This window comes from Rhinatrema bivittatum, chromosome 14, assembly GCF_901001135.1.
Source record: "Rhinatrema bivittatum chromosome 14, aRhiBiv1.1, whole genome shotgun sequence".
NCBI lineage: Eukaryota > Metazoa > Chordata > Amphibia > Gymnophiona > Rhinatrematidae > Rhinatrema > Rhinatrema bivittatum.
This window is the reverse complement of record NC_042628.1, coordinates 31948026-31972211: the sequence shown is the minus strand read 5'-3', so window position 1 is coordinate 31972211 and position 24186 is coordinate 31948026. Positions and strand designations below refer to the sequence as shown.

Here is a 24186-nt window from a genome sequence, read left to right as displayed (position 1 = left end):
GATGAGAAGTAGTCATCTGAATCAAGGTATGACAAGTGGGAATGCATTATATGCCATCTGAATTCAATGAAGAATCCTATTCTACTAGTTCTACAATGGAGCTCCGAAACAGAAGGACAGAAAAAGTGTCACAGATTTATTGGAAACTGAGAATGTAAATAGACTGCATTGAACAAGGGCTTGTTTTATTGTTAGTCACTTCTATTTTTATGTTGGAATCACATCCAATATCCAGTGTGATCATTACTGTGAGCCTTAAAGACTATTAAACAACCTTTGAGGCCTTGGAGATTATGTTCCCCCATGAGAGGTAATCGATACAAAAGGGCTTAAGGACAGTATGGAAAGTTATAACAGGATAAGTTCATGAAATGGAGTTCTGTCAGAGGACATCAGCCCCTGGGTTACATCAAACTGAAATAAATAAATGCATTTTGTATTGATGATAACTATCACATTGTTTCAGTTTTGTGCAAATCAATCAGTCAAGGAAGCACAGTCTCCTGTAAGGTAGAGCTCTGTATATATCGATTTAAATATTACACTACAGATTCATAAGGGGGAAGAACATTGTTATTATTACAGTAATAAGCTACTTAATTGGAATGGAATAGGATAAAGCGATTTGTCCAATGTCACATAACGTCAATGGCAGAGCAAGGTTAGAATTCACAAAGCCTTCCTCCCTCTGTAGTGACGAAGTCTCTTAATTTGCAATTCAAACTCCTGACTTCAGTGTTTCATTTTTGGGAAATATAAATGCAAAGTAATAGTTTCGGGAAAAAAAAATCTTGACTGTACTGTAGTTACTTTCTGCACTACACCTGGAGTGCCGTACATAGCAGTACCGTATAAGTCTTTTGCACTCTTATTTTTCCTCAGCTGGGGTATTTCTAAACTGATACATTATCTGAAAGACAGATAGTTTTGCAATGCACAGGCTGACTTCTCTTTTTGACCACTGTATGTCACTGTCGTGCCACAAAGAGAAAGCTGCAGGTTCAGCAGTGGAGGATCTGCAACTTTTACAGAGTATGACAAGAGCACAGTTCCACCATTGCCGCCAAGCAGTATTTGGCCAGGATCTTGAACGGTGAAGTCGCTAATAAAATCCAGCCAAAACAAACTACTCCTACACAATATTCTTAAATAGACATTTTTAGAATCCTTATTAATAATTTCCAAATTTTGGAGCTTCTATTTACGGCAGCACTTTAGCATAGCAGACTTGAAGGTCATCTGCTTTGAAATGCCCTGCTGTCACTATTGCATTATTGTTTCCTGCTGTGCACCCTTAAGCAGTAAACCTATCTGTTTTCTTTGTAAGTTATTTAGCAATACCTCAGGAGTGGGGCAACATTAAGGAGGGGTTTCCTGGGGCGGGAACCTATACCACTGTCCCAGCACTCTGGCAGACCCTGAAGGAGGTCAGGAGGCAGCCAGCAGAAGCCCCAAGGTATATAGCATGATAAAGCAGCCCATAGGGGAGCATTTCAGCACAACCAATTTTCAAGTCAGCTCTTCTGGAGTGCTGTTATAAGAGGTGGGACACTAATCTAGATCTAGCTGCAGATCTCTCTCTTCTAGCTGTGTCCTGGTCTTTTTAGAGTCATCTCTTCTTACAGAGAATGGGTCAGCCCCTTTCCAAAAACACACTCATACAGGGGAACAGTGAGTTGGAGGCAACTTTTAAAACAGGCCACATGGTTGCAAAGTCCAAAGATCTTTTGACCTGCAAAACAGTTCTCAAAGGGAAAGTTCTCAAAGGGAAAGTGCACATGTTCTTTCTCTTTGGTAATTGACTGGTGAAAAAGTATCCGCGGATATCTGTGCTTGCTTTTTCTACAGGCACTTTTCCCCTTCAGAGTAATGCATGTAGCTCTGACAAAATGCAAATTTTCTCTTTGAAAATCCTGTGGGCCGCTGTGTCGCAGGGGATTGTTTTAACCCTCATATATTGCAGGTGCAAAACATCTGGCTTCAAGAGCAGGCGGGGATTTCAAACTGACCTAGCCTGCAAATGCGGGAAAGGTCCAACTAAAATCCCTGCGGGTGCCCGAGCAGGCCCTCCCCAGTTTCTCTCCCTGTATGCTGCAGGAGAAAGTATGTGCCCTGTTGACAGCATACATGGGGAGTAGGTTTCAAAGATGCCTTCTCTCTGGGTAAGCTCCTGTTTACTCACAGCGACTCCCTTTGAAAATGGCCTCTTTAATGTCTTGGCCAGGAATCTTGCCCTTTCTGGAGATATTTGACTTTCTCATATCCTGTCAGATGTGGCAAATGTTGGTTATGAGGTGGGAAGCCTGACCGACTCTGTGCTCCGCTCCTGCACTTATTAGTTCATTAGTATCTGAAAAGGGGAGCTAGGGGCTCAAGATCCATGGGCGTCAAGGGAAGGTATCCTTCCAGTTGTACCCTTGCTGCTGCTGGGAGTTTGTTTTGCACCAGTACCAGCAGAGCAATGATGTCCGAAAGCCTTCCCCATCAGAGGAACGAAGGAGAACCCTGACATCACAAACTGCCCTTCTGTGGCCGGAACAAAACGAAAGCTCCCAGCGGCCGAAGAAACTCCATGCCTTGAAGAATGTGTGTGCCCCTCTGATAACTGAAGTCCTTTTAAACCACCTCTTACCTTGGGCAGTAACTGAATGATTGCCTGCCTATGAAAAATATGTTCTATGTAATATAAGCAAAGCTTAAAAGCAGCGCCTTTATGACCCAAATACTATCGGGTAAGCTGTTTTATCAGCTCTGCTCTTTGACCAGGACTTGAGCCTCTGCTAGCAGTTTTACTAGCTTTGGTGATGTCTTTTAATTACAGTTTCCTACAGTACTACCTTAGGTGAAGGGCACATGTAGGTGTTTGGGGGAAGGGCAAGGAGCTGAACATGATATTAGAGGATCCAGGCAAGCATCATAAGCTTCAGAAGATTGCTGTTATCTGGGGCAAAAGGAGTTTGGGTCATCTTGCTCAGATGTTTCCCGCCTGTGATGTTTTGGAGGCCAGAGCTCGGTCTTTGTGCATGTTGCTGAGGGAATAAAAGCTGCTGGGAGGGTAACTTTCACAACTTTTTACATGGATAAACAGGTGTTTACCTACGTAAAACCCTTGTCTGAACATTCTCTCCCCCTCATCTGTAGTGCAGATACCTTTTCCCAAAGGGGAAATAGGGGCTGGTTTACAATATATCCATGAGCCTGTGAGTCTCATGGGTAGTCCATACGTTTCCCCCATCTGCATCAGTTTAATTGTACTCTATGGGGTGGATTTTCAAAGGGTTACACATGTATATTACGCGCGTAACCCCGAAAACCCGCTCCTGCGCGCGCCGAGCCTATTTTGCATAGGCCCGGCGACGCGCGCAAGCCCCGGGACGCGCGTATGTCGCGGGGCTTGAAAAAATGGGCGGGCCGGGTTGCGTGCACAAATCTATGCCCACGCGTAGGTTTAAAAATCTGGCCCTATGTGTAACATTCAGTTTTCACACTGACACAGTTTGGGCCAGTCCCACGTGTAGTTGCCACCCCAGTTCATGCTGCAGCTTGAAGTTCTGTTAGTTACCAGGCAGGGATACACGGCTTGAGACACATGAACTGAGTTAGGCATTTTCCTTGGCTAATTAGGAACTTGCACAAGTGTGCAAATTTCTACAATTCTTACCGGTCAGGCTAAATATGCAATAACGAGTACATTTTGAAAGAGTTTATGCATGGACAATTAGCATATACGCAGGTAAGTAGCCTGTATTCACGGATGTGCTATTTTATAAACATCAAAAGTTCATGCGTATTTTTCGTTTTGCGCGCACGTTTTTCTGGTGTAATAAAGGAACAGTCCAGGGGTGTCCTGGGTCGGGGTGAAGAGGTATGCACAGAATTTGCTATTTTATAAGAAATACTTGTATATCAGTCATCTAAGGTAGTTGTGCAATTTCACACCTGCTAATTAACTAGGGCAATTGAAATCGGACTTGTCTGTTGCCTGCAATGTTTGGGTGGAAGGTCTGGGTGAACTGGTGGGGGTTCAGGGTGAAGTGCTAGAGGGTCTACATGAACTGGAGATGGACTGGGTGAACTGGCAAAGGTATCTGTGAACTGGTGATTTCAAGTACATGCACAAGTATGTATTTTCAAACGGTCTATGCGTGTATGTTATAAAATATGTTTTTACGCGTATATGTTATTTTTTTTATGCACATATGGTTATAAAATAAGAAAAATAAGAGTTTTCATTGCATTGCATTGGAAATATATGTGCATTCTGTAACATAAGCACATGCCTTCCCAGCATAAATACCCAGTATTTTATAAACTGTGTAGCTCTCTACGCAATTTATAAAACAGTAGGATAAATCTCTGCACTTCCACTTACATGTGCACCTGCAGTAACTTAAATAGGTTTAAAAGGAAGACTCCCTGGGGTGTAATTAAGTTGCAATATATTTGGACAGCAGAACTGTTCATTTCTTTTTGCTTCCTTCTGGAAATGGTTTCTCGCATGTATCCAAATTATTAGCTGATTTTAAAGAATCTGACCTGCCAGATTTCTGAGACCGATAAATGAGTATCTGGAGATATTTAGCTCCTGATTTTTTTTCTCCTACTGTAAAGTCCCAGTGGACTTCTGTGAGCTAGAGCTTGCAGGAGCTGGCAGCTGATTGGCTGCAGGAGAACTTTCTTGTTCTGAAATATTAATAAAACATAGCAGGTAATGTGAAAAGGAGTTAGCAAGTCACTCTTCTATTTAGTAACCCATTAATTATGACTTATTCTTTTCTTTCTTCTTCTTTTTTTTTTACCTTTGGAAGTAAAGAGTAAAAACAAAAGCATTCATGTTCCATGAGAGGAATCTCATTTCATAAGAGAAATGTTGTGGAAAATTAAGTAAAAAAAACCTATATCCTTAGAAAAGTACATTTATTTCCGTTTAGTTTGGGGAAAGAAAATCAGCATGTTCAGTAAAGGTTGAGTGGAATATTTTCTTATTCCTCTAGATGCATAAGTAATGATGGTGCTCACTGCTCATGCTGAATTAAAATTTAATAAGAACGATGAGTTTGAGATTCGAAAGCGGTTGTCCAGGTAACTTTGAGTTGCCTGGACAAACCCCGAGTTTTAAATTTCCCTCCCTGCCACGTGAATACATTTTACCAGGATAAAAGAGGCAGAGCAGGGGGCATTCCAGCAGCATGGTTGCAATGTATCCCGGGAGCAGGCGATCTGGTTAAATTTAACCAGCTACGTCGGGTCCGAGGAATGTCCTAAAGTTACCTGGTTAACTTCAGGCAGGTGTATTCAGCAGCGGCAGCCTTATCGGGCTGAATATTGATGTAAAGTTACCACTTAGTAGCCTGCTGACTATGGACCTCCGTGAGATCAAGAGAACCACATTCTTGCCAGTCTCTGCAGAAAATAAAGTTGGTTTAATGCAAGTTTCAGTGTCCCCTGGAATCCTTGCAATATTTGAACTGCACTTTTGTCTACTTTTGGTTTTACTCCTCACTCCATTTTGCCTCTAATGTCTCCTTATTAATTTAAAGGGATCCAATGGTAACTTGATAATGAAACTTTGCTTTGGTAGCGGACAGATAATGGGGTAAAGGCTGAGGGAGGGCGTGCAAAGTTCAAGCAGCACTGTGGGTTCCTTTTGCAAGCAAACTCAAAAAGAAAAAAAACAAAACCAAAGGAATTCCTAGACTAGTGACAGATGGCCCGAGAGACGGATTTGATTCTAATTGAGGATCTTAAGTAGAAAGTGCTACAGAAAAAGAGGAGCGAGAGAGAACTTCCTTTATGATAGCACCCAAACGTAGGTAGTGTTGACATGATTGAACCTGATGTAATGCTGCATTCTTTCAGCCTAACTTTACTATGTAGTTTTGCATAACTATATAGCGTCCAACCAAGGAGCAGCATTAGAGGCAGTTCCTGTAGGCGTTTGCTTTGTCAGTCACAGGTGCTGTATGCCTTGGCCTGAATATGGAAGAAAGCAAAGATATGCTGGAGTTGATCGTTAACTTCTGAACAGCTCAGTGGAAAAGAATTCAGAAAAACAAAACTGAAAGGAAGAACAAAAATGAATAATAAATAAATAAATAACAAATTGAACTTACTCCGTTAATGTTATAACCCAGGTCTCCATATAATATGATTGGTAAAATTCGATCATTTTTAGCATAATGGAGATCAACTGGAAATTCATCTTTCTTGAAAACATGTAGATGAGGATGAGCATTTTTCAGAGCTTGATATAACTCCTCTTCTTTCCCTGGCTTAGGTAATATCATCCCATGGCCACCATAGTCTACTATGTCAAATGCAGTCAAATTCTTGAAGCTGATATTACGTGACAGTAAAATTTCCTCTATTTCAGGTGCTTTCTTAATAGTGGTCATTCCATGGTCAGATGTAATGATAACATTAAGTTTGTCTTTTAAGTTATGTACCTCAATAGCATTTATGAGGTAGCCAATAGTTCTATCAATTTGCTGAATAATAGTTCTTCTTTCTTCAGTTTCTGGGCCAAAACGGTGCCCCACATTATCTGGCTCTCCATAGTACAGTGTTACAAAATCAAAGTCTTCTTTTATGAACCATTTCAAGACTATGTCAATATTCTCACGCCACTCGGTCTCATTGGAGTCTGGATGGCTAAATGACTCCACTAATGATCGATATACTGATTTCCCACTGTAATTTGCCCCTCCGCCAGGATAGTGGAATGAACCTGTCTTTCTTCCCTGTGGATTTAAAAAGAAATGGCTTTAAATTTCTGACGAGAGGATGCATTTTAAGTAATGTGTGCTCGGTGTAAGCAGTTTGGACTAAGGACAAGCAAAATAGATCTTTTATTTATTTATTTAAAATCTTTTCTATACCGTCGCTAAGCAATATACCATCGCAACGGTTTACAAGTAGGCAGATAAATTAATGTAGGTGGGTGCATACTATAGTACATTCTCACAGGTGCCACAAAAGATTCAGTTACAATAAATCGTTAAAGACAATCACTTGTTTAGTGAAGTAGGTCATGACCAGCTGTACCTGTAAGGTACTGTTCACAGATAAAAATCATATATATAGTGTTTACAATTACGTAAATCATCTTATTCCTTAGTCTAATATAAAGCCCTACAAATACACAGAAAATAAGAAAGGTACAGTAAAATCATTCATGTCTGCTGTCTCGGCACATCATCACTAATGTGATTAAAACTTGAAAACTGACTGTCATAATGATTATGGTACCAATAACTTTTTGAGAAACACTTGGCTGTAATTTGTCTGAATTCTAGAAGGCTTCTAGGGAAGGAGATAATTTTATCAGCCTGTAATGCTACTTGGCCTAGCACCATGCGCTGTTCTCCTTTAATCTTCATTTGCAGCTCAGCCAATATAACAAACACTATCAATCCCACTGACAGTGAAATTGAGATGTTCACATTGTAAAAGTGCCCAGCTATGGTACATTGTGTATGGAGCTTTCTCTCGAATGAGTTTGAAATTCCAAACACTTGGAACCAAAATGAATTGCATTTCAAATTTATTTGTGCGTAATATAAATGGCGACTATGAGCTGAGAAGTTGGAGTTTATGACTAAAAATTTTCAACTTAAGCACTGGACATGCCAAGCCAACTTTTGAATAAGCAAAAGGAAATACCCAGTGATATCAATGATATTCAGCTTTTATTTTTATAATACTTAGTACCCTTGTCCAAGGTGCTGAACACAGAATAGACTATTATTTCTCAAATGTAACATGTTCTCATTGTATGTGAGTCGGAAAGATAAAAAGCTGAGTCTACAGAACTGGGAGTTGAACATGCAAACCACAGGTTTTCAAAAACTGGTGCACAGGAATTCCTTCCTCTGCAGTCAAATTTTCTGTAAATTTAACTGCTCTAGTGTCATCCTTCACTAGGGATATGCTAAATTTCAAGATAACACTGAGAAGTGTTTTGAAACTTACTTATAAGGTCAATGGCAGGCAATTTTCTACAGTCCTGTTCTCTTTTAAATCAGGAAGGCTTTGGTTTCTTACTCATTTAATACATGCTATTGTTGGACCAGGTTAATCCTGGTTAATGTGTTTGTAAACTAGATTTCTGTTTAAAACACGGAGAGAGCAGACAAAGCTGTAGTTTACATAAACTAAACAATGAGTAACTAATTAAAGTACAGACTTCTTGTGACTTGCCCCCAGATGAGTTTGGATTTTTTTTTTATTATATGTATTTCCATTTGAGTTTCAAGCACAATCATTGAAGATTGTATTATAGCTGTTGCACATAACTAACATCTGGGTAAATGGAATCATGGATTAACCAGGTTTGGTTGTCACTATATGCCTATATGTCTGTTGTGCTGTATTGTAAGAGTTGCAGTGAACTGAGGGTAAATACTGTTGTATGGAAAAATGTAGGCACCTTTGCTCATAAGAACATAAGAAAATGCCATACTGGGTCAGACCAAGGGTCCATCAAGCCCAGCATCCTGTTTCCAAAAGTGGCCAATCCAGGCCATAAGAACCTGGCAAGTACCCAAAAACTAAGTCTATTCCATGTTACCATTGCTAATGGCAGTGGCTATTCTCTAAGTGAACTTAATAGCAGGTAATGGACTTCTCCTCCAAGAACTTATCCAATCCTTTTTTAAACACAGCTATACTAACTGCACTAACCACATCCTCTGGCAACAAATTCCAGAGTTTAATTGTGCGTTGAGTAAAAAAGAACTTTCTCCGATTAGTTTTAAATGTGCCCCATGCTAACTTCATGGCGTGCCCCCCTAGTCTTTCTACTATCCGAAAGAGTAAATAACCGATTCACATCTACTCGTTCTGGACCTCTCATAATTTTATACACCTCTATCATATCCCCCCTCAGTCGTCTCTTCTCCAAGCTGAAAAGTCCTAACCTCTTTAGTCTTTCCTCATAGGGGAGTTGTTCCATTCCCCTTATCATTTTGGTAGCCCTTTTCTGTACCTTCTCCATCGCAATTATATCTTTTTTGAGATGCGGTGACCAGAATTGTACACAGTATTCAAGGTGCGGTCTCACCATGGAGCGATACAGAGGCATTATGACATTTTCCGTTTTATTCACCATTCCCTTTCTAATAATTCCCAACATTCAGTTTGCTTTTTTGACTGCCGCAGCACACTGAACCAACGATTTCAATGTGTTATCCACTATGACACCTAGATCTCTTTCTTGGGTTGTAGCACCTAATATGGAACCCAACATTGTGTAATTGTAGCATGGGTTATTTTTCCCTATATGCATCACCTTGCACTTATCCACATTAAATTTCATCTGCCATTTGGATGCCCAATTTTCTAGTCTCAAAAGGTCTTCCTGCAATTTATCATAATCTGCTTGTGATTTAACTACTCTGAACAATTTTGTGTCATCTGCAAATCTGATTATCTCACTTGTCATATTTCTTTCCAGATCATTTATAAATATATTGAAAAGTAAGGGTCCCAATACAGTCCCAATACAATTTTGTGTCATCTGCAAATTTGATTATCTCACTCGTCGTATTTCTTTCCAGATCATTTATAAATATATTGAAAAGTAAGGGTCCCAAAACAGTCTAACTTAAGTTAGTCAGCCTGAGTGACTCACTGCTCTCTTGATTAACAAATGTTGGTCCCTATTCAAACCCAATTACACTACCTCAACACCTTTCCAAGGTGAGTAACTGAGCTGAACTATTCAACTTTTTTACTTAGGTATACACTGCTCCTAGCTTATTTCTAGCTTCTGGCTACTTTTTGGGTTGGGTTTTTTTTTTTTTCAATACAAGCACTCAGTTTGTATTAAATACAAACACTGAGCTCTAATTGTATGTTTTAATGAAGTGCTAAGTGAACAGAAGATGATACTGCCTATCATGGTACAAGTTAAACACAACATCTTTCTACAATTTTTAATGCAGAATTACTATTTATTTGCTGATTTTGACACCCTTCCAGTTGATTCATTACTATTTTTGTTAAAAAGTTGTTAATAAGGCCCGAAAGATTGATTGACTTGTTAGCACTTCAATTAGTCAGGTGACGACAATTCCATGGATGAACAAATACTCTGACACTTCTACCCTCTCAGGCTTTAATTGTTCTATTTTTAACAACCATGGATTCCCCTAAGCAACTGTCTGAGCACTTGCAAATGAAAATAATTCATGCTTAAAAAGCAGGGGAAGGCAATATAATATCTCAAAATATTCCAGCTAGAAAATTCAACTGTCAGAATCATGGTTGTTAAGAAATAGAAGTTACATGGACTTGAAGCCAAGGCAAGATCTGGATGACCCAGAAACATTTCTGATAGAACTAACAGAAAAATGGTCAAATCTACAAAATGGAACCTACAGGTCACTGCAGATGACCTGCTGGAAAGTTTAACTGACATTGGAGTAGCTGTCCTCAGGTGTACAGTACAGGGTTGTTTAAACAACAATGGGAGAGATTTCAGAAGACATTTTTTTCTGTAATCTCATCACAAAAGTCATTGTCTAAAGTATACAAAATTAAACCTTGATTATATCTGAAACTTTTTGGAAGAAAGTGCTTTGGACTGATGAAATAACAACTGAACTGTTCAGCCTCAGCCAGTCAAGATATTGTTAAGAAATAAAAGTTACGGTATCTTGACTGGCTGAGGCTGAACATTGTTGTTTCTGATGGTTGAAATTGTAAGCTAGAAGAGTTTAGAAATTGTTTTATAGCCTTCCCCTGCTTTGTAAGAGCGAATTACAGTAGCTTCATTTTCAAATGCTCAGATAGCTGCTTATAGCCCATAGTTTTTGACAGACAGAACAACAATCGCAACCTGAGAGATTAGAAGGGTCAGATTATTTGTTCAACCATAGAATTGTCTTCACTTGAATAACTGAAAGCCTAACAATCAACTTTTTGGAGTTTATTAACAGCATTTTTTTAAAGTAGTAATGAAGGGTATCCAAACATTTGCACATCATATTTATAGTTTTTTAATTTTCAATCTGTTAAAAACTAGCAAATAAAATTTGAACTAAAAATTGCACAAAAAATAGTGGGGCAGATTTTAAAACATACGCACGGGCATACATTTGTGCGCACAAATGTACGCCCAATTTTATAACATGTGCGCGCAGCCGCCCGCAAGGGGGTTCACACTAGTGCAAATTGCACGCACCGAGCCCTCGGGGAGCCCTGCTGGCTTTCCCCGTTCCCTCCCCCCAACACCTTCCCCTCCCTGTACCGCCCCCCCAGCCCTAAAGAACCCCCTGTTCCTTTGTTTTGGAAGTTATGCCTGCCATCCGACTGCCGGCGCGCGATCCCCCGTGATGGCCTCTGTGCCGGAATCCTCGGCCACGCCCTGGACCATCTGCCCCACCCCCTGCCCGCGCGTAAAGTCTCGGGGCTTTACGCGCGCCACTGAGCCTTCTGAAAATAGACCCGGCGTGCGTAATCCCCCTACGCCCGTAAATCCTTGAAAATCGGTCCCATTGTATTTAACTTTGTGAAAAGAGACAAGCCCAGAAAAATAACATTTAACAGAAGACACTCCTGAGTCTCAAAATTTTGAGATAGAAAAGGTGTCATCAGGCCAGTCGGTGTCTGGATCATATGCACAACACTTGGTCTTATCTATCATACACCTTAGGATAAGTGCAAAATTGCCAGATAATACTGAAACTTCATCTCCAGTGAACTTTTTTTTTTTTTAATTAATAAATCTTTTCTATTGCACTAAAAACATCAAATGAGAACCTCATGTCCCTACAAAGAAAGAGGAGTGCCTTATGTTAAGCGATGCTTGTTTGATCTTGTCTCTTTTCTTGATAGTTGAATTTCCTTTCTACCATGTAGAGGTTGTGTCAGTTTCTGTTCACGTAGAGATTCATTAAAAAAAAATACAATTAGACCAGGGGTGCCTAAACTTTTGCACACAATTGTATAGTACATAAAACTGATCTTCAGCAGTAGTGGCTCAAAAACTTCTTGGTGTCCATGGATTCGTAGCGATCCATATTCAAAAGCCCGCTGAGCGGCAGAGTTACCTGGATAACTGTACCCAGGCATTCAGCAGCACATTTTCAGGTAAAAGTGCTGCTGAATACAGTATGGGCCAGATTTTCAAAGGGTTACGCGGGACGGGGAGGGGGCGGGGCCGGGCCAGAGGCCTCCGCACGGCTGCTGGGCCGGGGATCGAAGAAGACCTAGAAATTAAAAGCCTCCTCAACAGCCTCAATCTGGTACTAAACTCATCTAAAACTGAAGTCCTACTCATAACTCCCGATAACAAACCCACAGTCTGTCTTCCAACCAACCTACAAACCACTCATGTAAGGGATCTAGGTGTCCTAATCGACAATAAATTGAACTTCAAAGCCCACATCAACAAAACAACCAAAGACTGCTTCTATAAACTGCAAGTCTTAAAAAGGATAAGACCACTCTTCCACGCCAAAGATTTCAGAACCATTCTCCAAGCCCTCATCTTCTCCAAATTAGACTACTGCAACGCAACTCTTCTTGGCCTCCCCTCCTCATATACAAAACCACTCCAAATGGTCCAAAACGCAGCAGCACGTTTACTAACAAACACCAGAAAAAGAGACCACATCTCTCCAGTCCTTCAAGCCCTCCACTGGTTACCAATCCACTTCAGAGTAATTTACAAATCCATCACATTATTATACAAAATCATTCACCAACACACCATAATCGACCTACAAATTCCTCCCCGTGTTCACAAATCAACAAGACCGACTAGGGAAGCCTACACAGGATGCCTCCTTGTTCCACCCGTAAAAACTACTAATCACAGAACCTTGAGAGACCGAGCCCTTTCAACAGCAGGCCCTCCGCTATGGAACTCTATCCCACCAGATCTAAGAAACGAACCGTGCCTCTTAACGTTTAGGAAAAGACTGAAGACATGGCTTTTCAGGCAAGCCTTCCCGAACTCCACCTAACAAGACCCATCAATGACTCCTATGCTAAGTAGCTGTATATAGTGGACTCCATATTTATTTTGTTCTCTTGTATTTATAGAGGACTCCTTATTTACATTGTACACTTGTATATAATTATCCTCATCTATCTCTTTTATTTCTTATAGTCCCAGTTCATGAACCCTTGTTAATTGTAACTGCTTCTCTTCTCCATGTTTATCTATGTTTTTGGTTATATTTTTGCACCCCTGTTTTCTGTAAACCGACATGATGAGAACGAGTTCTTGAATGCCGGTATAAAAAAACCTTAAATAAATAAATAAATAAAAAGGTAGGGGGGAAAGGGCGGGGGAGGTAGGGGAAGGGAAGGTGGAGTGGGGGGGGGGGGGGTAGGGAAGTTCCCTCCGAGACCGCTCCAATTTTGGGGCGGCCTGGGAGGGAACGGGGGAAGGCTGTGCGGCTCGGCGCGCACAAGGGAGACAACAGGAGGCTCTTACCTCCTGTCACTGAACTAGATATTAAGTACAAATACAGCTCCCCGTTTCACTCTGGGGTGGAGAGACCCATCCCTGTTCAGAACTAAGCTGGCACTTAATATTCAGCCCAGCAGGAGGAGGCAAAAGCTTCTCCTTATGCTACTGGGCTTCAGGGTCACTTTTGGGTGGGTTTGAGGGTGGGGGTGGAAATTTGGCACACCACTTTTATAGGTAGGGGTATGGGGGAAGGAGGAAAGACTGGAATGCCAATGACATCTTGGGGGATGGGGTTTTTCTATCTTGCATATGGGAGGAAGCGGAAAGTGGATGCCACTAGCCCATGACTTTTTTTTTTTTTTTTTTCATATCTGCTTTACCCGGGGTAACCTTAGGACAGCTATTTGTCTGATAAGAGTAACTTTGTCTAGCTTGTGCTGAACATCATCGCTAGCCATACAAAATGAAATTGTGCACTGGAAATGCTCCCAGCATAGCTTTTTTTTTTTAACTGGATACATTTTTAGGTGAATTTTAAAAGCCAAACATGCGCCAAAATCAGGAGATAAGCAAACATGTTGGGCCAGCCCATGCTGAGCGGATTTTAAAAGCCGCCCGAGTACACGCGTTATCTCCCGCTGCACGCACAAATGAAAGTTCCAAAAAAGGGGGGTGGGTGTGGTCTGGACAGGGCAAGGGCGATCCTGGATTTCAACTTCTAATTTGCACGTACATATTATGCGCACAGATGCCAGGGTCCCCTGCTGCATAAATTTACTTCTGCAACGAATGGCGTGTAAGTAATATAATAAAAAAATCTAGGCATGTCAGCCGGGCGTTAAAGGTCGGGACTAACAGGGGAAAAGGGAGGCTAATAAACTAGGGGAATCTAAAAGTCCTATCCGTTGCCTGGATGAACTGGGAATGAACTGGGAAAACTGGTAATTCAGTTGGTGTTCATCTCTATTAAAATTCCCCCCACTTGCGCGGTATAAGCAGCATTTGCACGCACAGGCATACACCCACTTAAAACTGTGTGCACATGTGCGCAATTTCAGCCTATTTTATAACATGCACGCATATACCTGTGTTTGTTATAAAATGGCCGCGTCCCTGGGCGCAAGCCGGCAAACACATGTTTAAAAGTTACCGCCCCTATGTGGGCAATCATAACCCTAGACAAAATTTAGCTGGTGGAAAAATTTCAAATGCCAATGTTTGTCCAGCTAAGTCCAAAATTTAGCTGAACAAACTCTGAATATCGGCCTCATAACTAATGGATGGCAGACATATGCATACCTCTTAGGGATATGCATTCATTAAAAACAAATGCAAAAAACGAAACAAATGAGGCTGTTTTCAGTTTGTTTCAAATTCAACAAACAAAAAATATCGTCTGATGAAAATACCGAAAATTCTTGGTATTTTCATAATTATTTAAAAAAAAAAAAAAAAATAATAATAATAATAATGGCCTTCTCCAACCTTTTCCTGTCTATTCCATGGCATATATTAAAGAGTTGGGGAGTGGCTATCTGGAGGGAGAAGATGGGGTGGTGATGGACGGGAAGAGAGAGGAGGTGGCCCAGTGGGTGGATTAGAGGAGGTTAGTGACCGAGAGGAGAAAGGGTGAAAAAATGAAGAGGGTTAGCAGTCCATGCTCATGGGGGTGAGAATCAGTAGAAGAAATGGTTCAAAAAAAACAACCCAACTAGGCCTTCCACAGCCCTCTCTGAACCCCTCCTCCCACCCTCAAAAAATGATGAGGGGCCCAAGCACACCCAGCTGGGCTTAGCCAAACCTAACCAGGGGACCCCTGGGCTCCTCCAACCCCTGGCCCATGTCCTGGATCAGATACTGGACCAGGGAGGTTCAGGAATGCTCCTCATTCAGTTCTGCCCTGGCTGACGGTGCCGGCCACATTGAGGCTGATGCTGACGTGACATCATGTTGGTGCCTGCCTCGGAAGCAGCTGGTGCCCCATCATGATGTATGGCTGGTACCATTTTTAAAGCTACCACCAACCAGGCTAGGAGGAAGTAGGGAATCACTCCTGCTCTTTACACAACTGGGAGACCCCCATGATGGGGTAAGCAGGGGTCAGGTTTTTCCCTGATATTTGATCCCGGGGGGGGGGGGGGGGGGGGGGCAGCAGGTAGAAGGAGCTTGGGGGAAGGGAGCCCATGGCTGGGTGTTTGACTAAGCCCAGCTGGGTATGACCGACCACTTGTCTTCTTTTGCAGGTGGGAGGGAGGTCCAAAGAAGTCTACGGAGGCACCAGTTTGCTTTTTTTTTGGTGCCGGAGGGGTTGGGAGAGGGCAGTGGGAGCCTATTTTAGCTATATTTTAGGGAAAAATACCCCCCCCCCGAAATGAAAACGAAGCCAAAATGAAAATGTTGGGTCTGCACATCCTTATTACCTCTTTCTCAGGCCGATACAGTAAAAATTGCGGGCGAGCGGGCGAGCACCCGCTCTCCTGTGCGCGCGATTCAGTAAAAAAAAATAATTCAAATTAGGGCCTGCGGTAAAAAGAGGCGCTAGGGACACTAGCGCGTCCCAGTGCCTCTTTTTTGACAGGAGCGGCGGCTGTCAGCGAGTTTGACAGCCGACGCTCAATTTTGCCAGCGTCGGCTTTCCCGGTGCCGGCAGAAATTAACGCCTGCCTTTGGGTAGGCGCTAAATTCTGAAAGTAAAATGTTCGGCTTGGCTGCACATTTTACTTACTGAATCGCGCGGGAATAACTAATAAGGCCATCAACATGCATTTGCATGTTGCGGGTGCTATTAGTTTCGGGGGGGTTGGATGCACATTTTCGACGCGCTAGCTTTACCCCTTAATCACCCCCGCGCGTCCAACCCCCCCCGAAACTAATAGCGCCTGCAACATGCAAATATGACCCCCGGTGGTGATCACTGTATTTCTAGGGGGTGCCATGTTGAGCTGTTGAGCGCTTTAAGATGATGTCAGCCCCGTGCATTGCAGGCCACTGTTGCCCTTGACAGAGGCCTCTGCCACATTCTCTTGCCTCACAGCATTTCTCCCGTGAGACGAAAGAAGGTGACGATGCAGCCATGACAGTTTCCTGGGGAGGGGCAAAAAAAAAAATCATGAGATTAGCCCCGCCCCCATGATATTAGGCCTCCCCCGCAATAAAATATCGGGGCTTAGTGAATCTGGGCCGAAGTTATGTACGGTCTTACCGGAAACAGGCAAATATGCCACCGAATTTCCTTACAAATGTCAAGCACTTGCCTCAGAATGAACCACTGAGCTGCTGAAGGAAACAGGGCTTTCAGCGTAACCACTGTTCATTATCCATTGAACAGTACATCTGCCATGAGACTGCAGTGCTAGCCACAGGTTCAGGGCATATAAACTCAAGGGGTTTGCAGTAAAATCAGTGTAATTATAGTGCAAAGCATTTAAATACCGAGCAGTGTGTTTGCAATGTAACTACAGTATATTTAGTATAGGTATAGGCCAATCATTATCCAATTATACTGTAATCATATTACAGTCAATGATGGCACAAAAAAATCCCCTCCATTTGAGAAATACAAATGTGTCATGTCATTGCAGTAAAGTCCCAGATAAAAAGGTTGTATTGGCACATTATCTTATTTTTACATCTGCATTATTTTTAAATTAACCTAAGTTTGTAGAGGTTAATAGCATTCCTGGATGGATGGATGAATTTCTCTAACTGGAAGGTGCTGATCCAGGGTTTTGTTCCAATTTCCTCCTTGTGGGTCAAGACGTACAATCCCTCCCTCTGCCCCCCGCCACCACTCCCATGGAGCTTTAATAGTTGCTGGCTGTTCTTTCTCAGAATTGGTTTATTACTGCACTGCATTTTTGCAGCACAGGATGACAGCATCAAATCAGGGAAAATACTGGCTCCCTCCGATTCTAAATGGATTTCTTTGTGAAGTGTAGTGCCCTGCGATTCCCCGCAGTAAGGTGCATACTCGTGCGCAGCGATGGAAGGGACCCATTTTTACGAAGACTCATATGATGGCTTCCATCATCCTTTCCAGTATCATCTACCAAAGGGCAATTTACCCCTACATTAGTGAGGGAATCAAGCCACTTCTGTCTCAGTGAAGGAAGACCCATCAGCTTGCATCAGTCTCCACAAAATCTTGCCATAATGGACTAAGGAGCAAAGTGAGTTTCTGGGTGATGGATACTGGGGGGGGGATCCCATCTAAGGGCGCAAGGGAAAATAAAAATATGTCTCGGTTCCTAAGTACCATTTTGAGGACTACAGACTTTTTATGAGCAGACCTGTAAAGGGGAGCATTACATTTGGTTCTTTAGCTTGCACAAGAAAGCCTGAAGTTGCCACCAGCTTATTTATGGGAGTTGTTAAAACCAGGGATGAAAGCTGCGGTGGCAACGCACCCCAAGGGCAGTTAATTTTGTTTAGTAGATGGCCAGCTCCTTACAAACTTTTCTGCAGGGAATTTATGCTCTTCTTTAAGCCATTCTTTCTTGCAAGCTTAAAACAGCCCAAAAATAAATAAATAAATCAATAAATACAAGGAAAGTCAAGTTGACAGCTAAAATGAATACAATTGTTAAGATACCCTTTTTTAATTCTGCCAGTTCTAATTTGTATTTAATTCCTGAGGAGATGTTAGTGTCTAAATGTTTTGAAAGATCTCTACAATATCTATTCAGCTATGCTAAAATCTCTACCAGGTGACTACTGGCATTGAGTTACTGTTGGTAGCCACGATCAGACATTTCAGTAGTCGTGAAGACGCATTAAAAGTACTGAACTCTTGACTTGTTGACTGTGATGGCAAAAGCCATTCTGCTTCCTTCTGTATCATCATGGGTGTCTGTGCATACCTTTAGGGTTGCTTTTGTGCTTCTTATTTCATAACCACACGATGCCAGCTTGTTAGAGTGTGACGGGGATGTAACTTTTTACATTGGCTATATTACATTTGGCAGCTTGCGGGTTGTCCCCCGCAAGCCGCCGCACTCACTCCAACACCACCAGCACCCTCCTTCACGGCAGACACCACCTATTTTTCACTTGCACGGCAGGGCGCCGCCAGAACTGCCGCCTCCGGCACTCTGCCTAGGCTCACGAGTGCCCAATGCTTCAATATTTAAATGGCTTGTGGCAGGAGAAAGCCGCAGCGCCCAGGGATGACATCACCTCAAGCCCTACGAAAGAGCCCAGCAGACATCCCTACCTTGCCCCAGCAATAATTAGGTTCCCCTACCTAGTGTAGTGTGTGTGGCTGTTTGTCCAGCCTTGCCTCATATCTTCAGCCTGCCCCGCCTCGTCCCAAACCTGTCCTGGGGTCATTGTATACAAATTTATCTCCTGCATATTCATTGTGGATATCCTGAAAACCCGACTGACTGTGGGCTCCCCAGGACAGGTTTGGGAAGCCCTGTATTATAGCATCAAAAGGAAGGGAGTTCTACATTATGGATCAAAGGTATTGTTTTCATCTATAGGGATAAACACAATTTGTTGCTCTGCTGTTTTTGTAAGCGTATTTCACAATAAGTGAGGGCACCTAATATGGAAGCTTTATTTGTCTGCCCATCCGTATTCGTGTGAGGAATACGCAGGCGCGGCCTCACCCCCTTCCTGAAGGGGGCCATGGATGTGGCACAGTCCCACAGAATGGGAGGAGCAGTGAGAGTCTGTGCCTTTGCTCCCGCTGCTGCTGCTGCGGGTGGAGGAGAGAAGCAGCAGGACATGAGGCCGCTCTTTCCGCTGAATTGGAGGAGGAATTTTTACTGCTGCTGCAGACGCCTCTGAGCTTCTGGTGGCAGCAGTGGTGTGGGGGGCGGGAGGTAAGTGAGATATAGCAGGACTCCAGGCAATGCCCGAGGCATGCACTTTTGAGCTTGTTTTGTTTGTTCATTTCTGGATATTTTATGTCAGGGACCCCCCCACCCTCAGTCCCTCAGTGGTTAGGCTGTGGTTTTAAGTTGTCTTCACTTGACAGTGTTATTTTTTTGTGTGTACACACTGAGGAAATATTCATTTCATACTTCAGCTACTATTCCATTCTGCAAAACATTATTTTCCATTCTGTCTGGTTATTTTCTCATCTAGCAGGATTTATAACACATAGGGTTTAAGAAATGAGGCTTTTGCTTGGCTCAGATATACATTTCATGACTGTAGTAACAGATTTTTGTTTTTAATGTGCTGGAAGCCGCCAGGATCATGGTATGAATGTAACATGATCCTGGCACCACAGAGGATTTTGGAGGGTGCCAGGTGGGGCAAGGAGGGTTAGAGTTGGGACGTGAGGGAGAAGAGGAGTGGTTCAAAGGTTTTTCACTAAACCAGGAGGGGGAGGAGTGGTGATTTGCCACATTCAGAAAGCAGAACTATTTCCCGTTCAAGTACTTAACAAAAAAAGAATCCTGTTTTCTGTGGTTCCTCATAGAAAGCAGCATCCCCCAAGGTCTGACCCTATCAGAACCCCTGCCAGCAGTGAGTGAAGGAGTGAATACGTTAATATTAAGTGTCGGGCACTTGATATTAATTTATTCACTCCTTCACTTCCCGCCAAATAGTCATTTCACTGTCACATGTCAGTAAAAGGACCAATCCCCTTTCAGAAGGCTGTTCTGAAGGTGGCTTGGTCCTTTCACTGCCAGTGATGGGGAGGGAGCTCTGGCCAGGCTGTTCTAGATGCACAGACACTTCTCCTGGGTGCCCAGTGCAGAGCGCTAGGGATATACAAGTTATCCATTGTGCATCGTTTTTAACACAGCAGCTCATTTGCCGATTGCATCGAGTGCCCAGGACAGGTGGATGTGGATGCATTCAAAACACGTGCGCTCAGTTTGGATGCACGTTTTTTACACGCTATTGCATTGGCCTGATTGTGCATGTACTAAATCTTTGGAGGGCCTTGGGGAGTAAGGGGGATCAGGCTCCCAGGCCCAACATTTGGTTCACTTGGGTGGGGGTAGGAGAACAGGTTGCCAAGCCCGCTTGGTTGATTTTTTTGTTTTTCTGCATGGCAGATTACCGGTTATATTCTTTGAATATAGATGGATAAGCTTTCAAATCTAACTGGTGATATTCAAACATAGCCAGTTAGGTTTCAAAGTTATCCGAATAACTTTATTTGAGGAGATTCAATAGGCTTTTTATCTCACTGTATATCCATGATAACTTATCTGGCTAAGCATGGGTGTAGCTTGCTTATTGTGGCTGTTACTACCCCTAACTAATTCAGCTAGATAATTCACTTAGATGCAATTCCAACACTGCTATCTACATTAATGGTGGGGGTGGAAGGGAAATAGAACCAAAAGGTTACTAAGAGCCAAGAGAAACAATTAAGTATGAGGGGAAAAAAAAAAGTGTGAAACTTGCTGGGCAGACTGGATGGACCGTTTGGTCTTCTTCTGCCATCATTTCTATGTTTCTATATAACTTTTGCTGAATAAGTACCCATTGTATCAATTTTTGAATATTGACCTCAAAATCATTTTAGCATGTGCTAAACACAGAAAGAAAGCAAAGCAAAAAATGAAAGTGTTTCCAATACCCACCCCTGATATCTGGGTAGGTTGCCCCACAGTTGTAGGATTCCAATTCTTTAACCCATTTTTACATTTGTATACCGAGTAATCCCCTTCCTTTGAGCAATGCAAAAGAAAATCTTAGACAAACTAAAACAAGGGACCTTTCCCAAGGCGTGAACACCACTGCAGCCGCCAGTCTGGAAATTTGATGTTCTCTGAGTAACATTTTCATATTTATAACTATGCTGTTTGTAGGCAACGCAATGGGGTCAGCCATCGGGGCAATGGGCCCGACAAACATTTTGACCCACGTGGCATCAGCAAATAAGGAGCTTGAGATGACAGGAGCAGAAGTTGGTTTGTTTGGCACCCCCAACAAAAAAAAAAAAAAAAATTCCACTGCCCCTGATGGACAGGAAAATATGTAGTTCATTTTTTGATGTGATACCTGATTCTGAGCTGTGATCCATAGGGGCAGCACCCCATTGTCCCACCATTCTGTCTTGTTTTGTGTTTCTTTAAAAGAAAACTTCTTCAGCGTTGTAGTGTTAAACATCATGTTGTGAATAACTCCATGCTCCTCCACCCAACGACCTAGACAGCATAAGAAAGACAGAAAGTAAAGGAAACATATGTTAGTAGGCAGGATGCCTTCACAGTGCAAGAGTGGTAATAAAGAAACAGATGTTCTGCAGTTGCTGCTGGTTCCTGAACAAACTAAACATACCAATAACTATTAGCTCCTACATGGGTGAAACAGTTGGAATCCCTTCAAGAAATCATCAGGGGTTGTGTACCTGTAGGCATTTCATAAAAAAAACATGGCTAGTTCTCATTTCTGTTTACTTTTTCATGATGTGATAATCAATATTATTTGGGTTATAAGGAACCTTGTGGAAAAAAATGAACCAATTCTAAAGGCATAGTAGGTGCTGATCTAAGAATGTACAGCAAGGGCTATTGTAATAATTAAAAAAAAAAATAACAAATTGACATAGATAGCCACCCAGTCACATATAAAATGGCATATAGTTCCAGTGGACTATAGAGGCAGTGGCTCCAGAGGCATCTTCAGATTTTGCTGGTTGGTATAGTAACCATGTAACATCACATCAAAAGGAATGGACATAGCTGGTCCTGGTTTTAGTTACAGTCAAATTAGTTTTTGAAGGGATCTAGCTGGCTATGCAAGGACTTTGCCAGCTACATCAGAGACTTTGACCATTTTCCCCTGCTGAGCTGTTGAAATTTGGCCCCCCTCTAAATAAATTTGGCCACTCAAATTTTGGGCAGTACAGGGAAAATAAGTTAGCCCACCTGCACTAATTTTCAGAATTTGCTGGCTAGGTTAGACAGCCACAAGCCTGAGTCCTCTATATCTATTGGCTATGTTTTTCTTTGTTTTAAATTTGTATTTATTACATTTTAATTTTACAAAAATAAGAATAAATCTTGCATGGAAAACAGCAATAAAGAGTTGATATACTCAATATTCTCATCAGTTTTGCAAAACAGTATATTGGGGGCAAGCCAATGCACCAAACCAGAAAATAAAAATAAAAAACAAAATCTGAAGTAAAAAAACAAAGGCAAAGAGTGATAGGGGCACACTCTGTCAGTATTCTAACTTACAAGCATCCAAGCTGTAAAGAATATTACAGGACCGATATCATAGGAGAAAAGCTATTGAGGAGTAGGATCTCCCCTTGCACTTAGCTGAAAATCTAGCTGGCTAAATCTGGTTGCAAATCAGCCTCAAACATAGCTGGCAAAGTCAGACAGACAGTGTTTTTTTGAAAATGTACCCCTTTGTGTCCAAAGATGCAATGGGAGTTAAACCAGGGCTAGCTAAACCTGTCCTTTTTTATTATTTTAAAATTTTAAAATCTTCCAAACATGGAAATTTCAAGCATAATTTCAAACATAAACATTAGGCTCCCTTGGAACAGACTGAATAGCAACATTTGAAAATATTTCTTCATAGAAAGAGTGGTAGATGCATGGAATTACCTTCCAATGGATATGATAGCGACAAAAAGAATAAAGGAATTCAAGAAAGCCTGGGATAAGCATAGAGGATTCCTAGTTGAGAAATGAAGGGATAGGCAGAGATCAACTGAGATCCTCGACATTGCAGCAGAATGAAACTGAGATGTGACAAAGATCAATATTTGGAGAGAGATGAAGAAATGGCCAAAATATTAAACAAATAATTCAGTTCGGTGTTCACTAAAGAAGACTCTGGAGAAGGACTGTCACTAGTTGACAAGACTGTGGATGGGGATGGAGTAGATGATACTCCATTTTCAGAAGAGAATGCATGGGAAGAGCTAAGAAAATTGTAAGTGGACAAGGTCATGGGGCCAGATGAGATCCAACCCAGGATACTGAGATGTGCTGGTGCTGGTGGGTCCGCTGAAGGACCTGTTCAATAGATCCCTGATAACAGGAGTGGTGCTGCAAGATTGGAGAAGAACGGTGGTGGTCCCACTTCACAAGAGTGGGAGCAGAGAGGAGGCTGGAAACTAAAGGCTGGTTAACTTCACCTTGGTGTTAGGGAAAATTAATGGAGAGACTGCTGAAGGAAAAGATAGTGAACTATTCACAATCCAGTGGGTTGCTCAACCCGAGGCAGCATGGATTCACCAGGGGAAGGTCCTATCGGACAAATATGATTTTTTTGATTGGATGACTAGAGAATTGGATCAGGGAAGAATGCTGGGTGTGATTTTCTTGGATTTTAGTAAAGCTTTTGATATGATCCCACATAGGAGACTCGTGAACAAAATGAGAAGCTTGGGAGTGGGTGCCAAGGTACTAGCATGGATTGCAAACTGGTTGACTGACAGGAGAAAGCGTTTAATGGTCAAAGTCACAAGAGAAAAAAAGTTCAGAATAAGCAGCTGATGAGCAGGTGGTCCTTTTTGATATGGGATAATATGAGCATCCTACTATTTTGGTGGAAGGCCTAAATGTCTCAGACCAGAGTATTTTATGTATTCTTGGGGGAGAGTTTTTTTTCTTGTCAATAAATGTGAGACAAGCTTGTTTTGAAGGAGATAACTCTAATGGTGACAGGATTGACTTTGATATATGGTTTGTACTATCAGCCACACACCTAAAATCAAATTACATTTCTTTTTGCAAAATTAAAGAGGGAAAAACATTTTTCAGTTAATGACAAGATAAACCAAGCTAAATGTCACTGAAATGTTATTTACTTCTATTTGTTTAATT

General features: G+C 42.0%; 1 protein-coding gene across 1 annotated transcript in view; it reads right to left on the bottom strand.

The window, feature by feature from the left end:
* The window catches only part of LOC115076121 (ectonucleotide pyrophosphatase/phosphodiesterase family member 7-like), an 82632-nt gene that overhangs the window by 16851 nt on the left and 41595 nt on the right, over positions 1–24186 (bottom strand). Inside the window, exons 5-6 of the mRNA XM_029577244.1 lie at positions 21398–21543; positions 6114–6740 (exon numbers count right to left, since the gene is read on the bottom strand). Coding sequence (XP_029433104.1) covers positions 6114–6740; positions 21398–21543 — 773 coding nt within the window. The remainder of the gene's footprint in view (positions 1–6113; positions 6741–21397; positions 21544–24186) is intronic.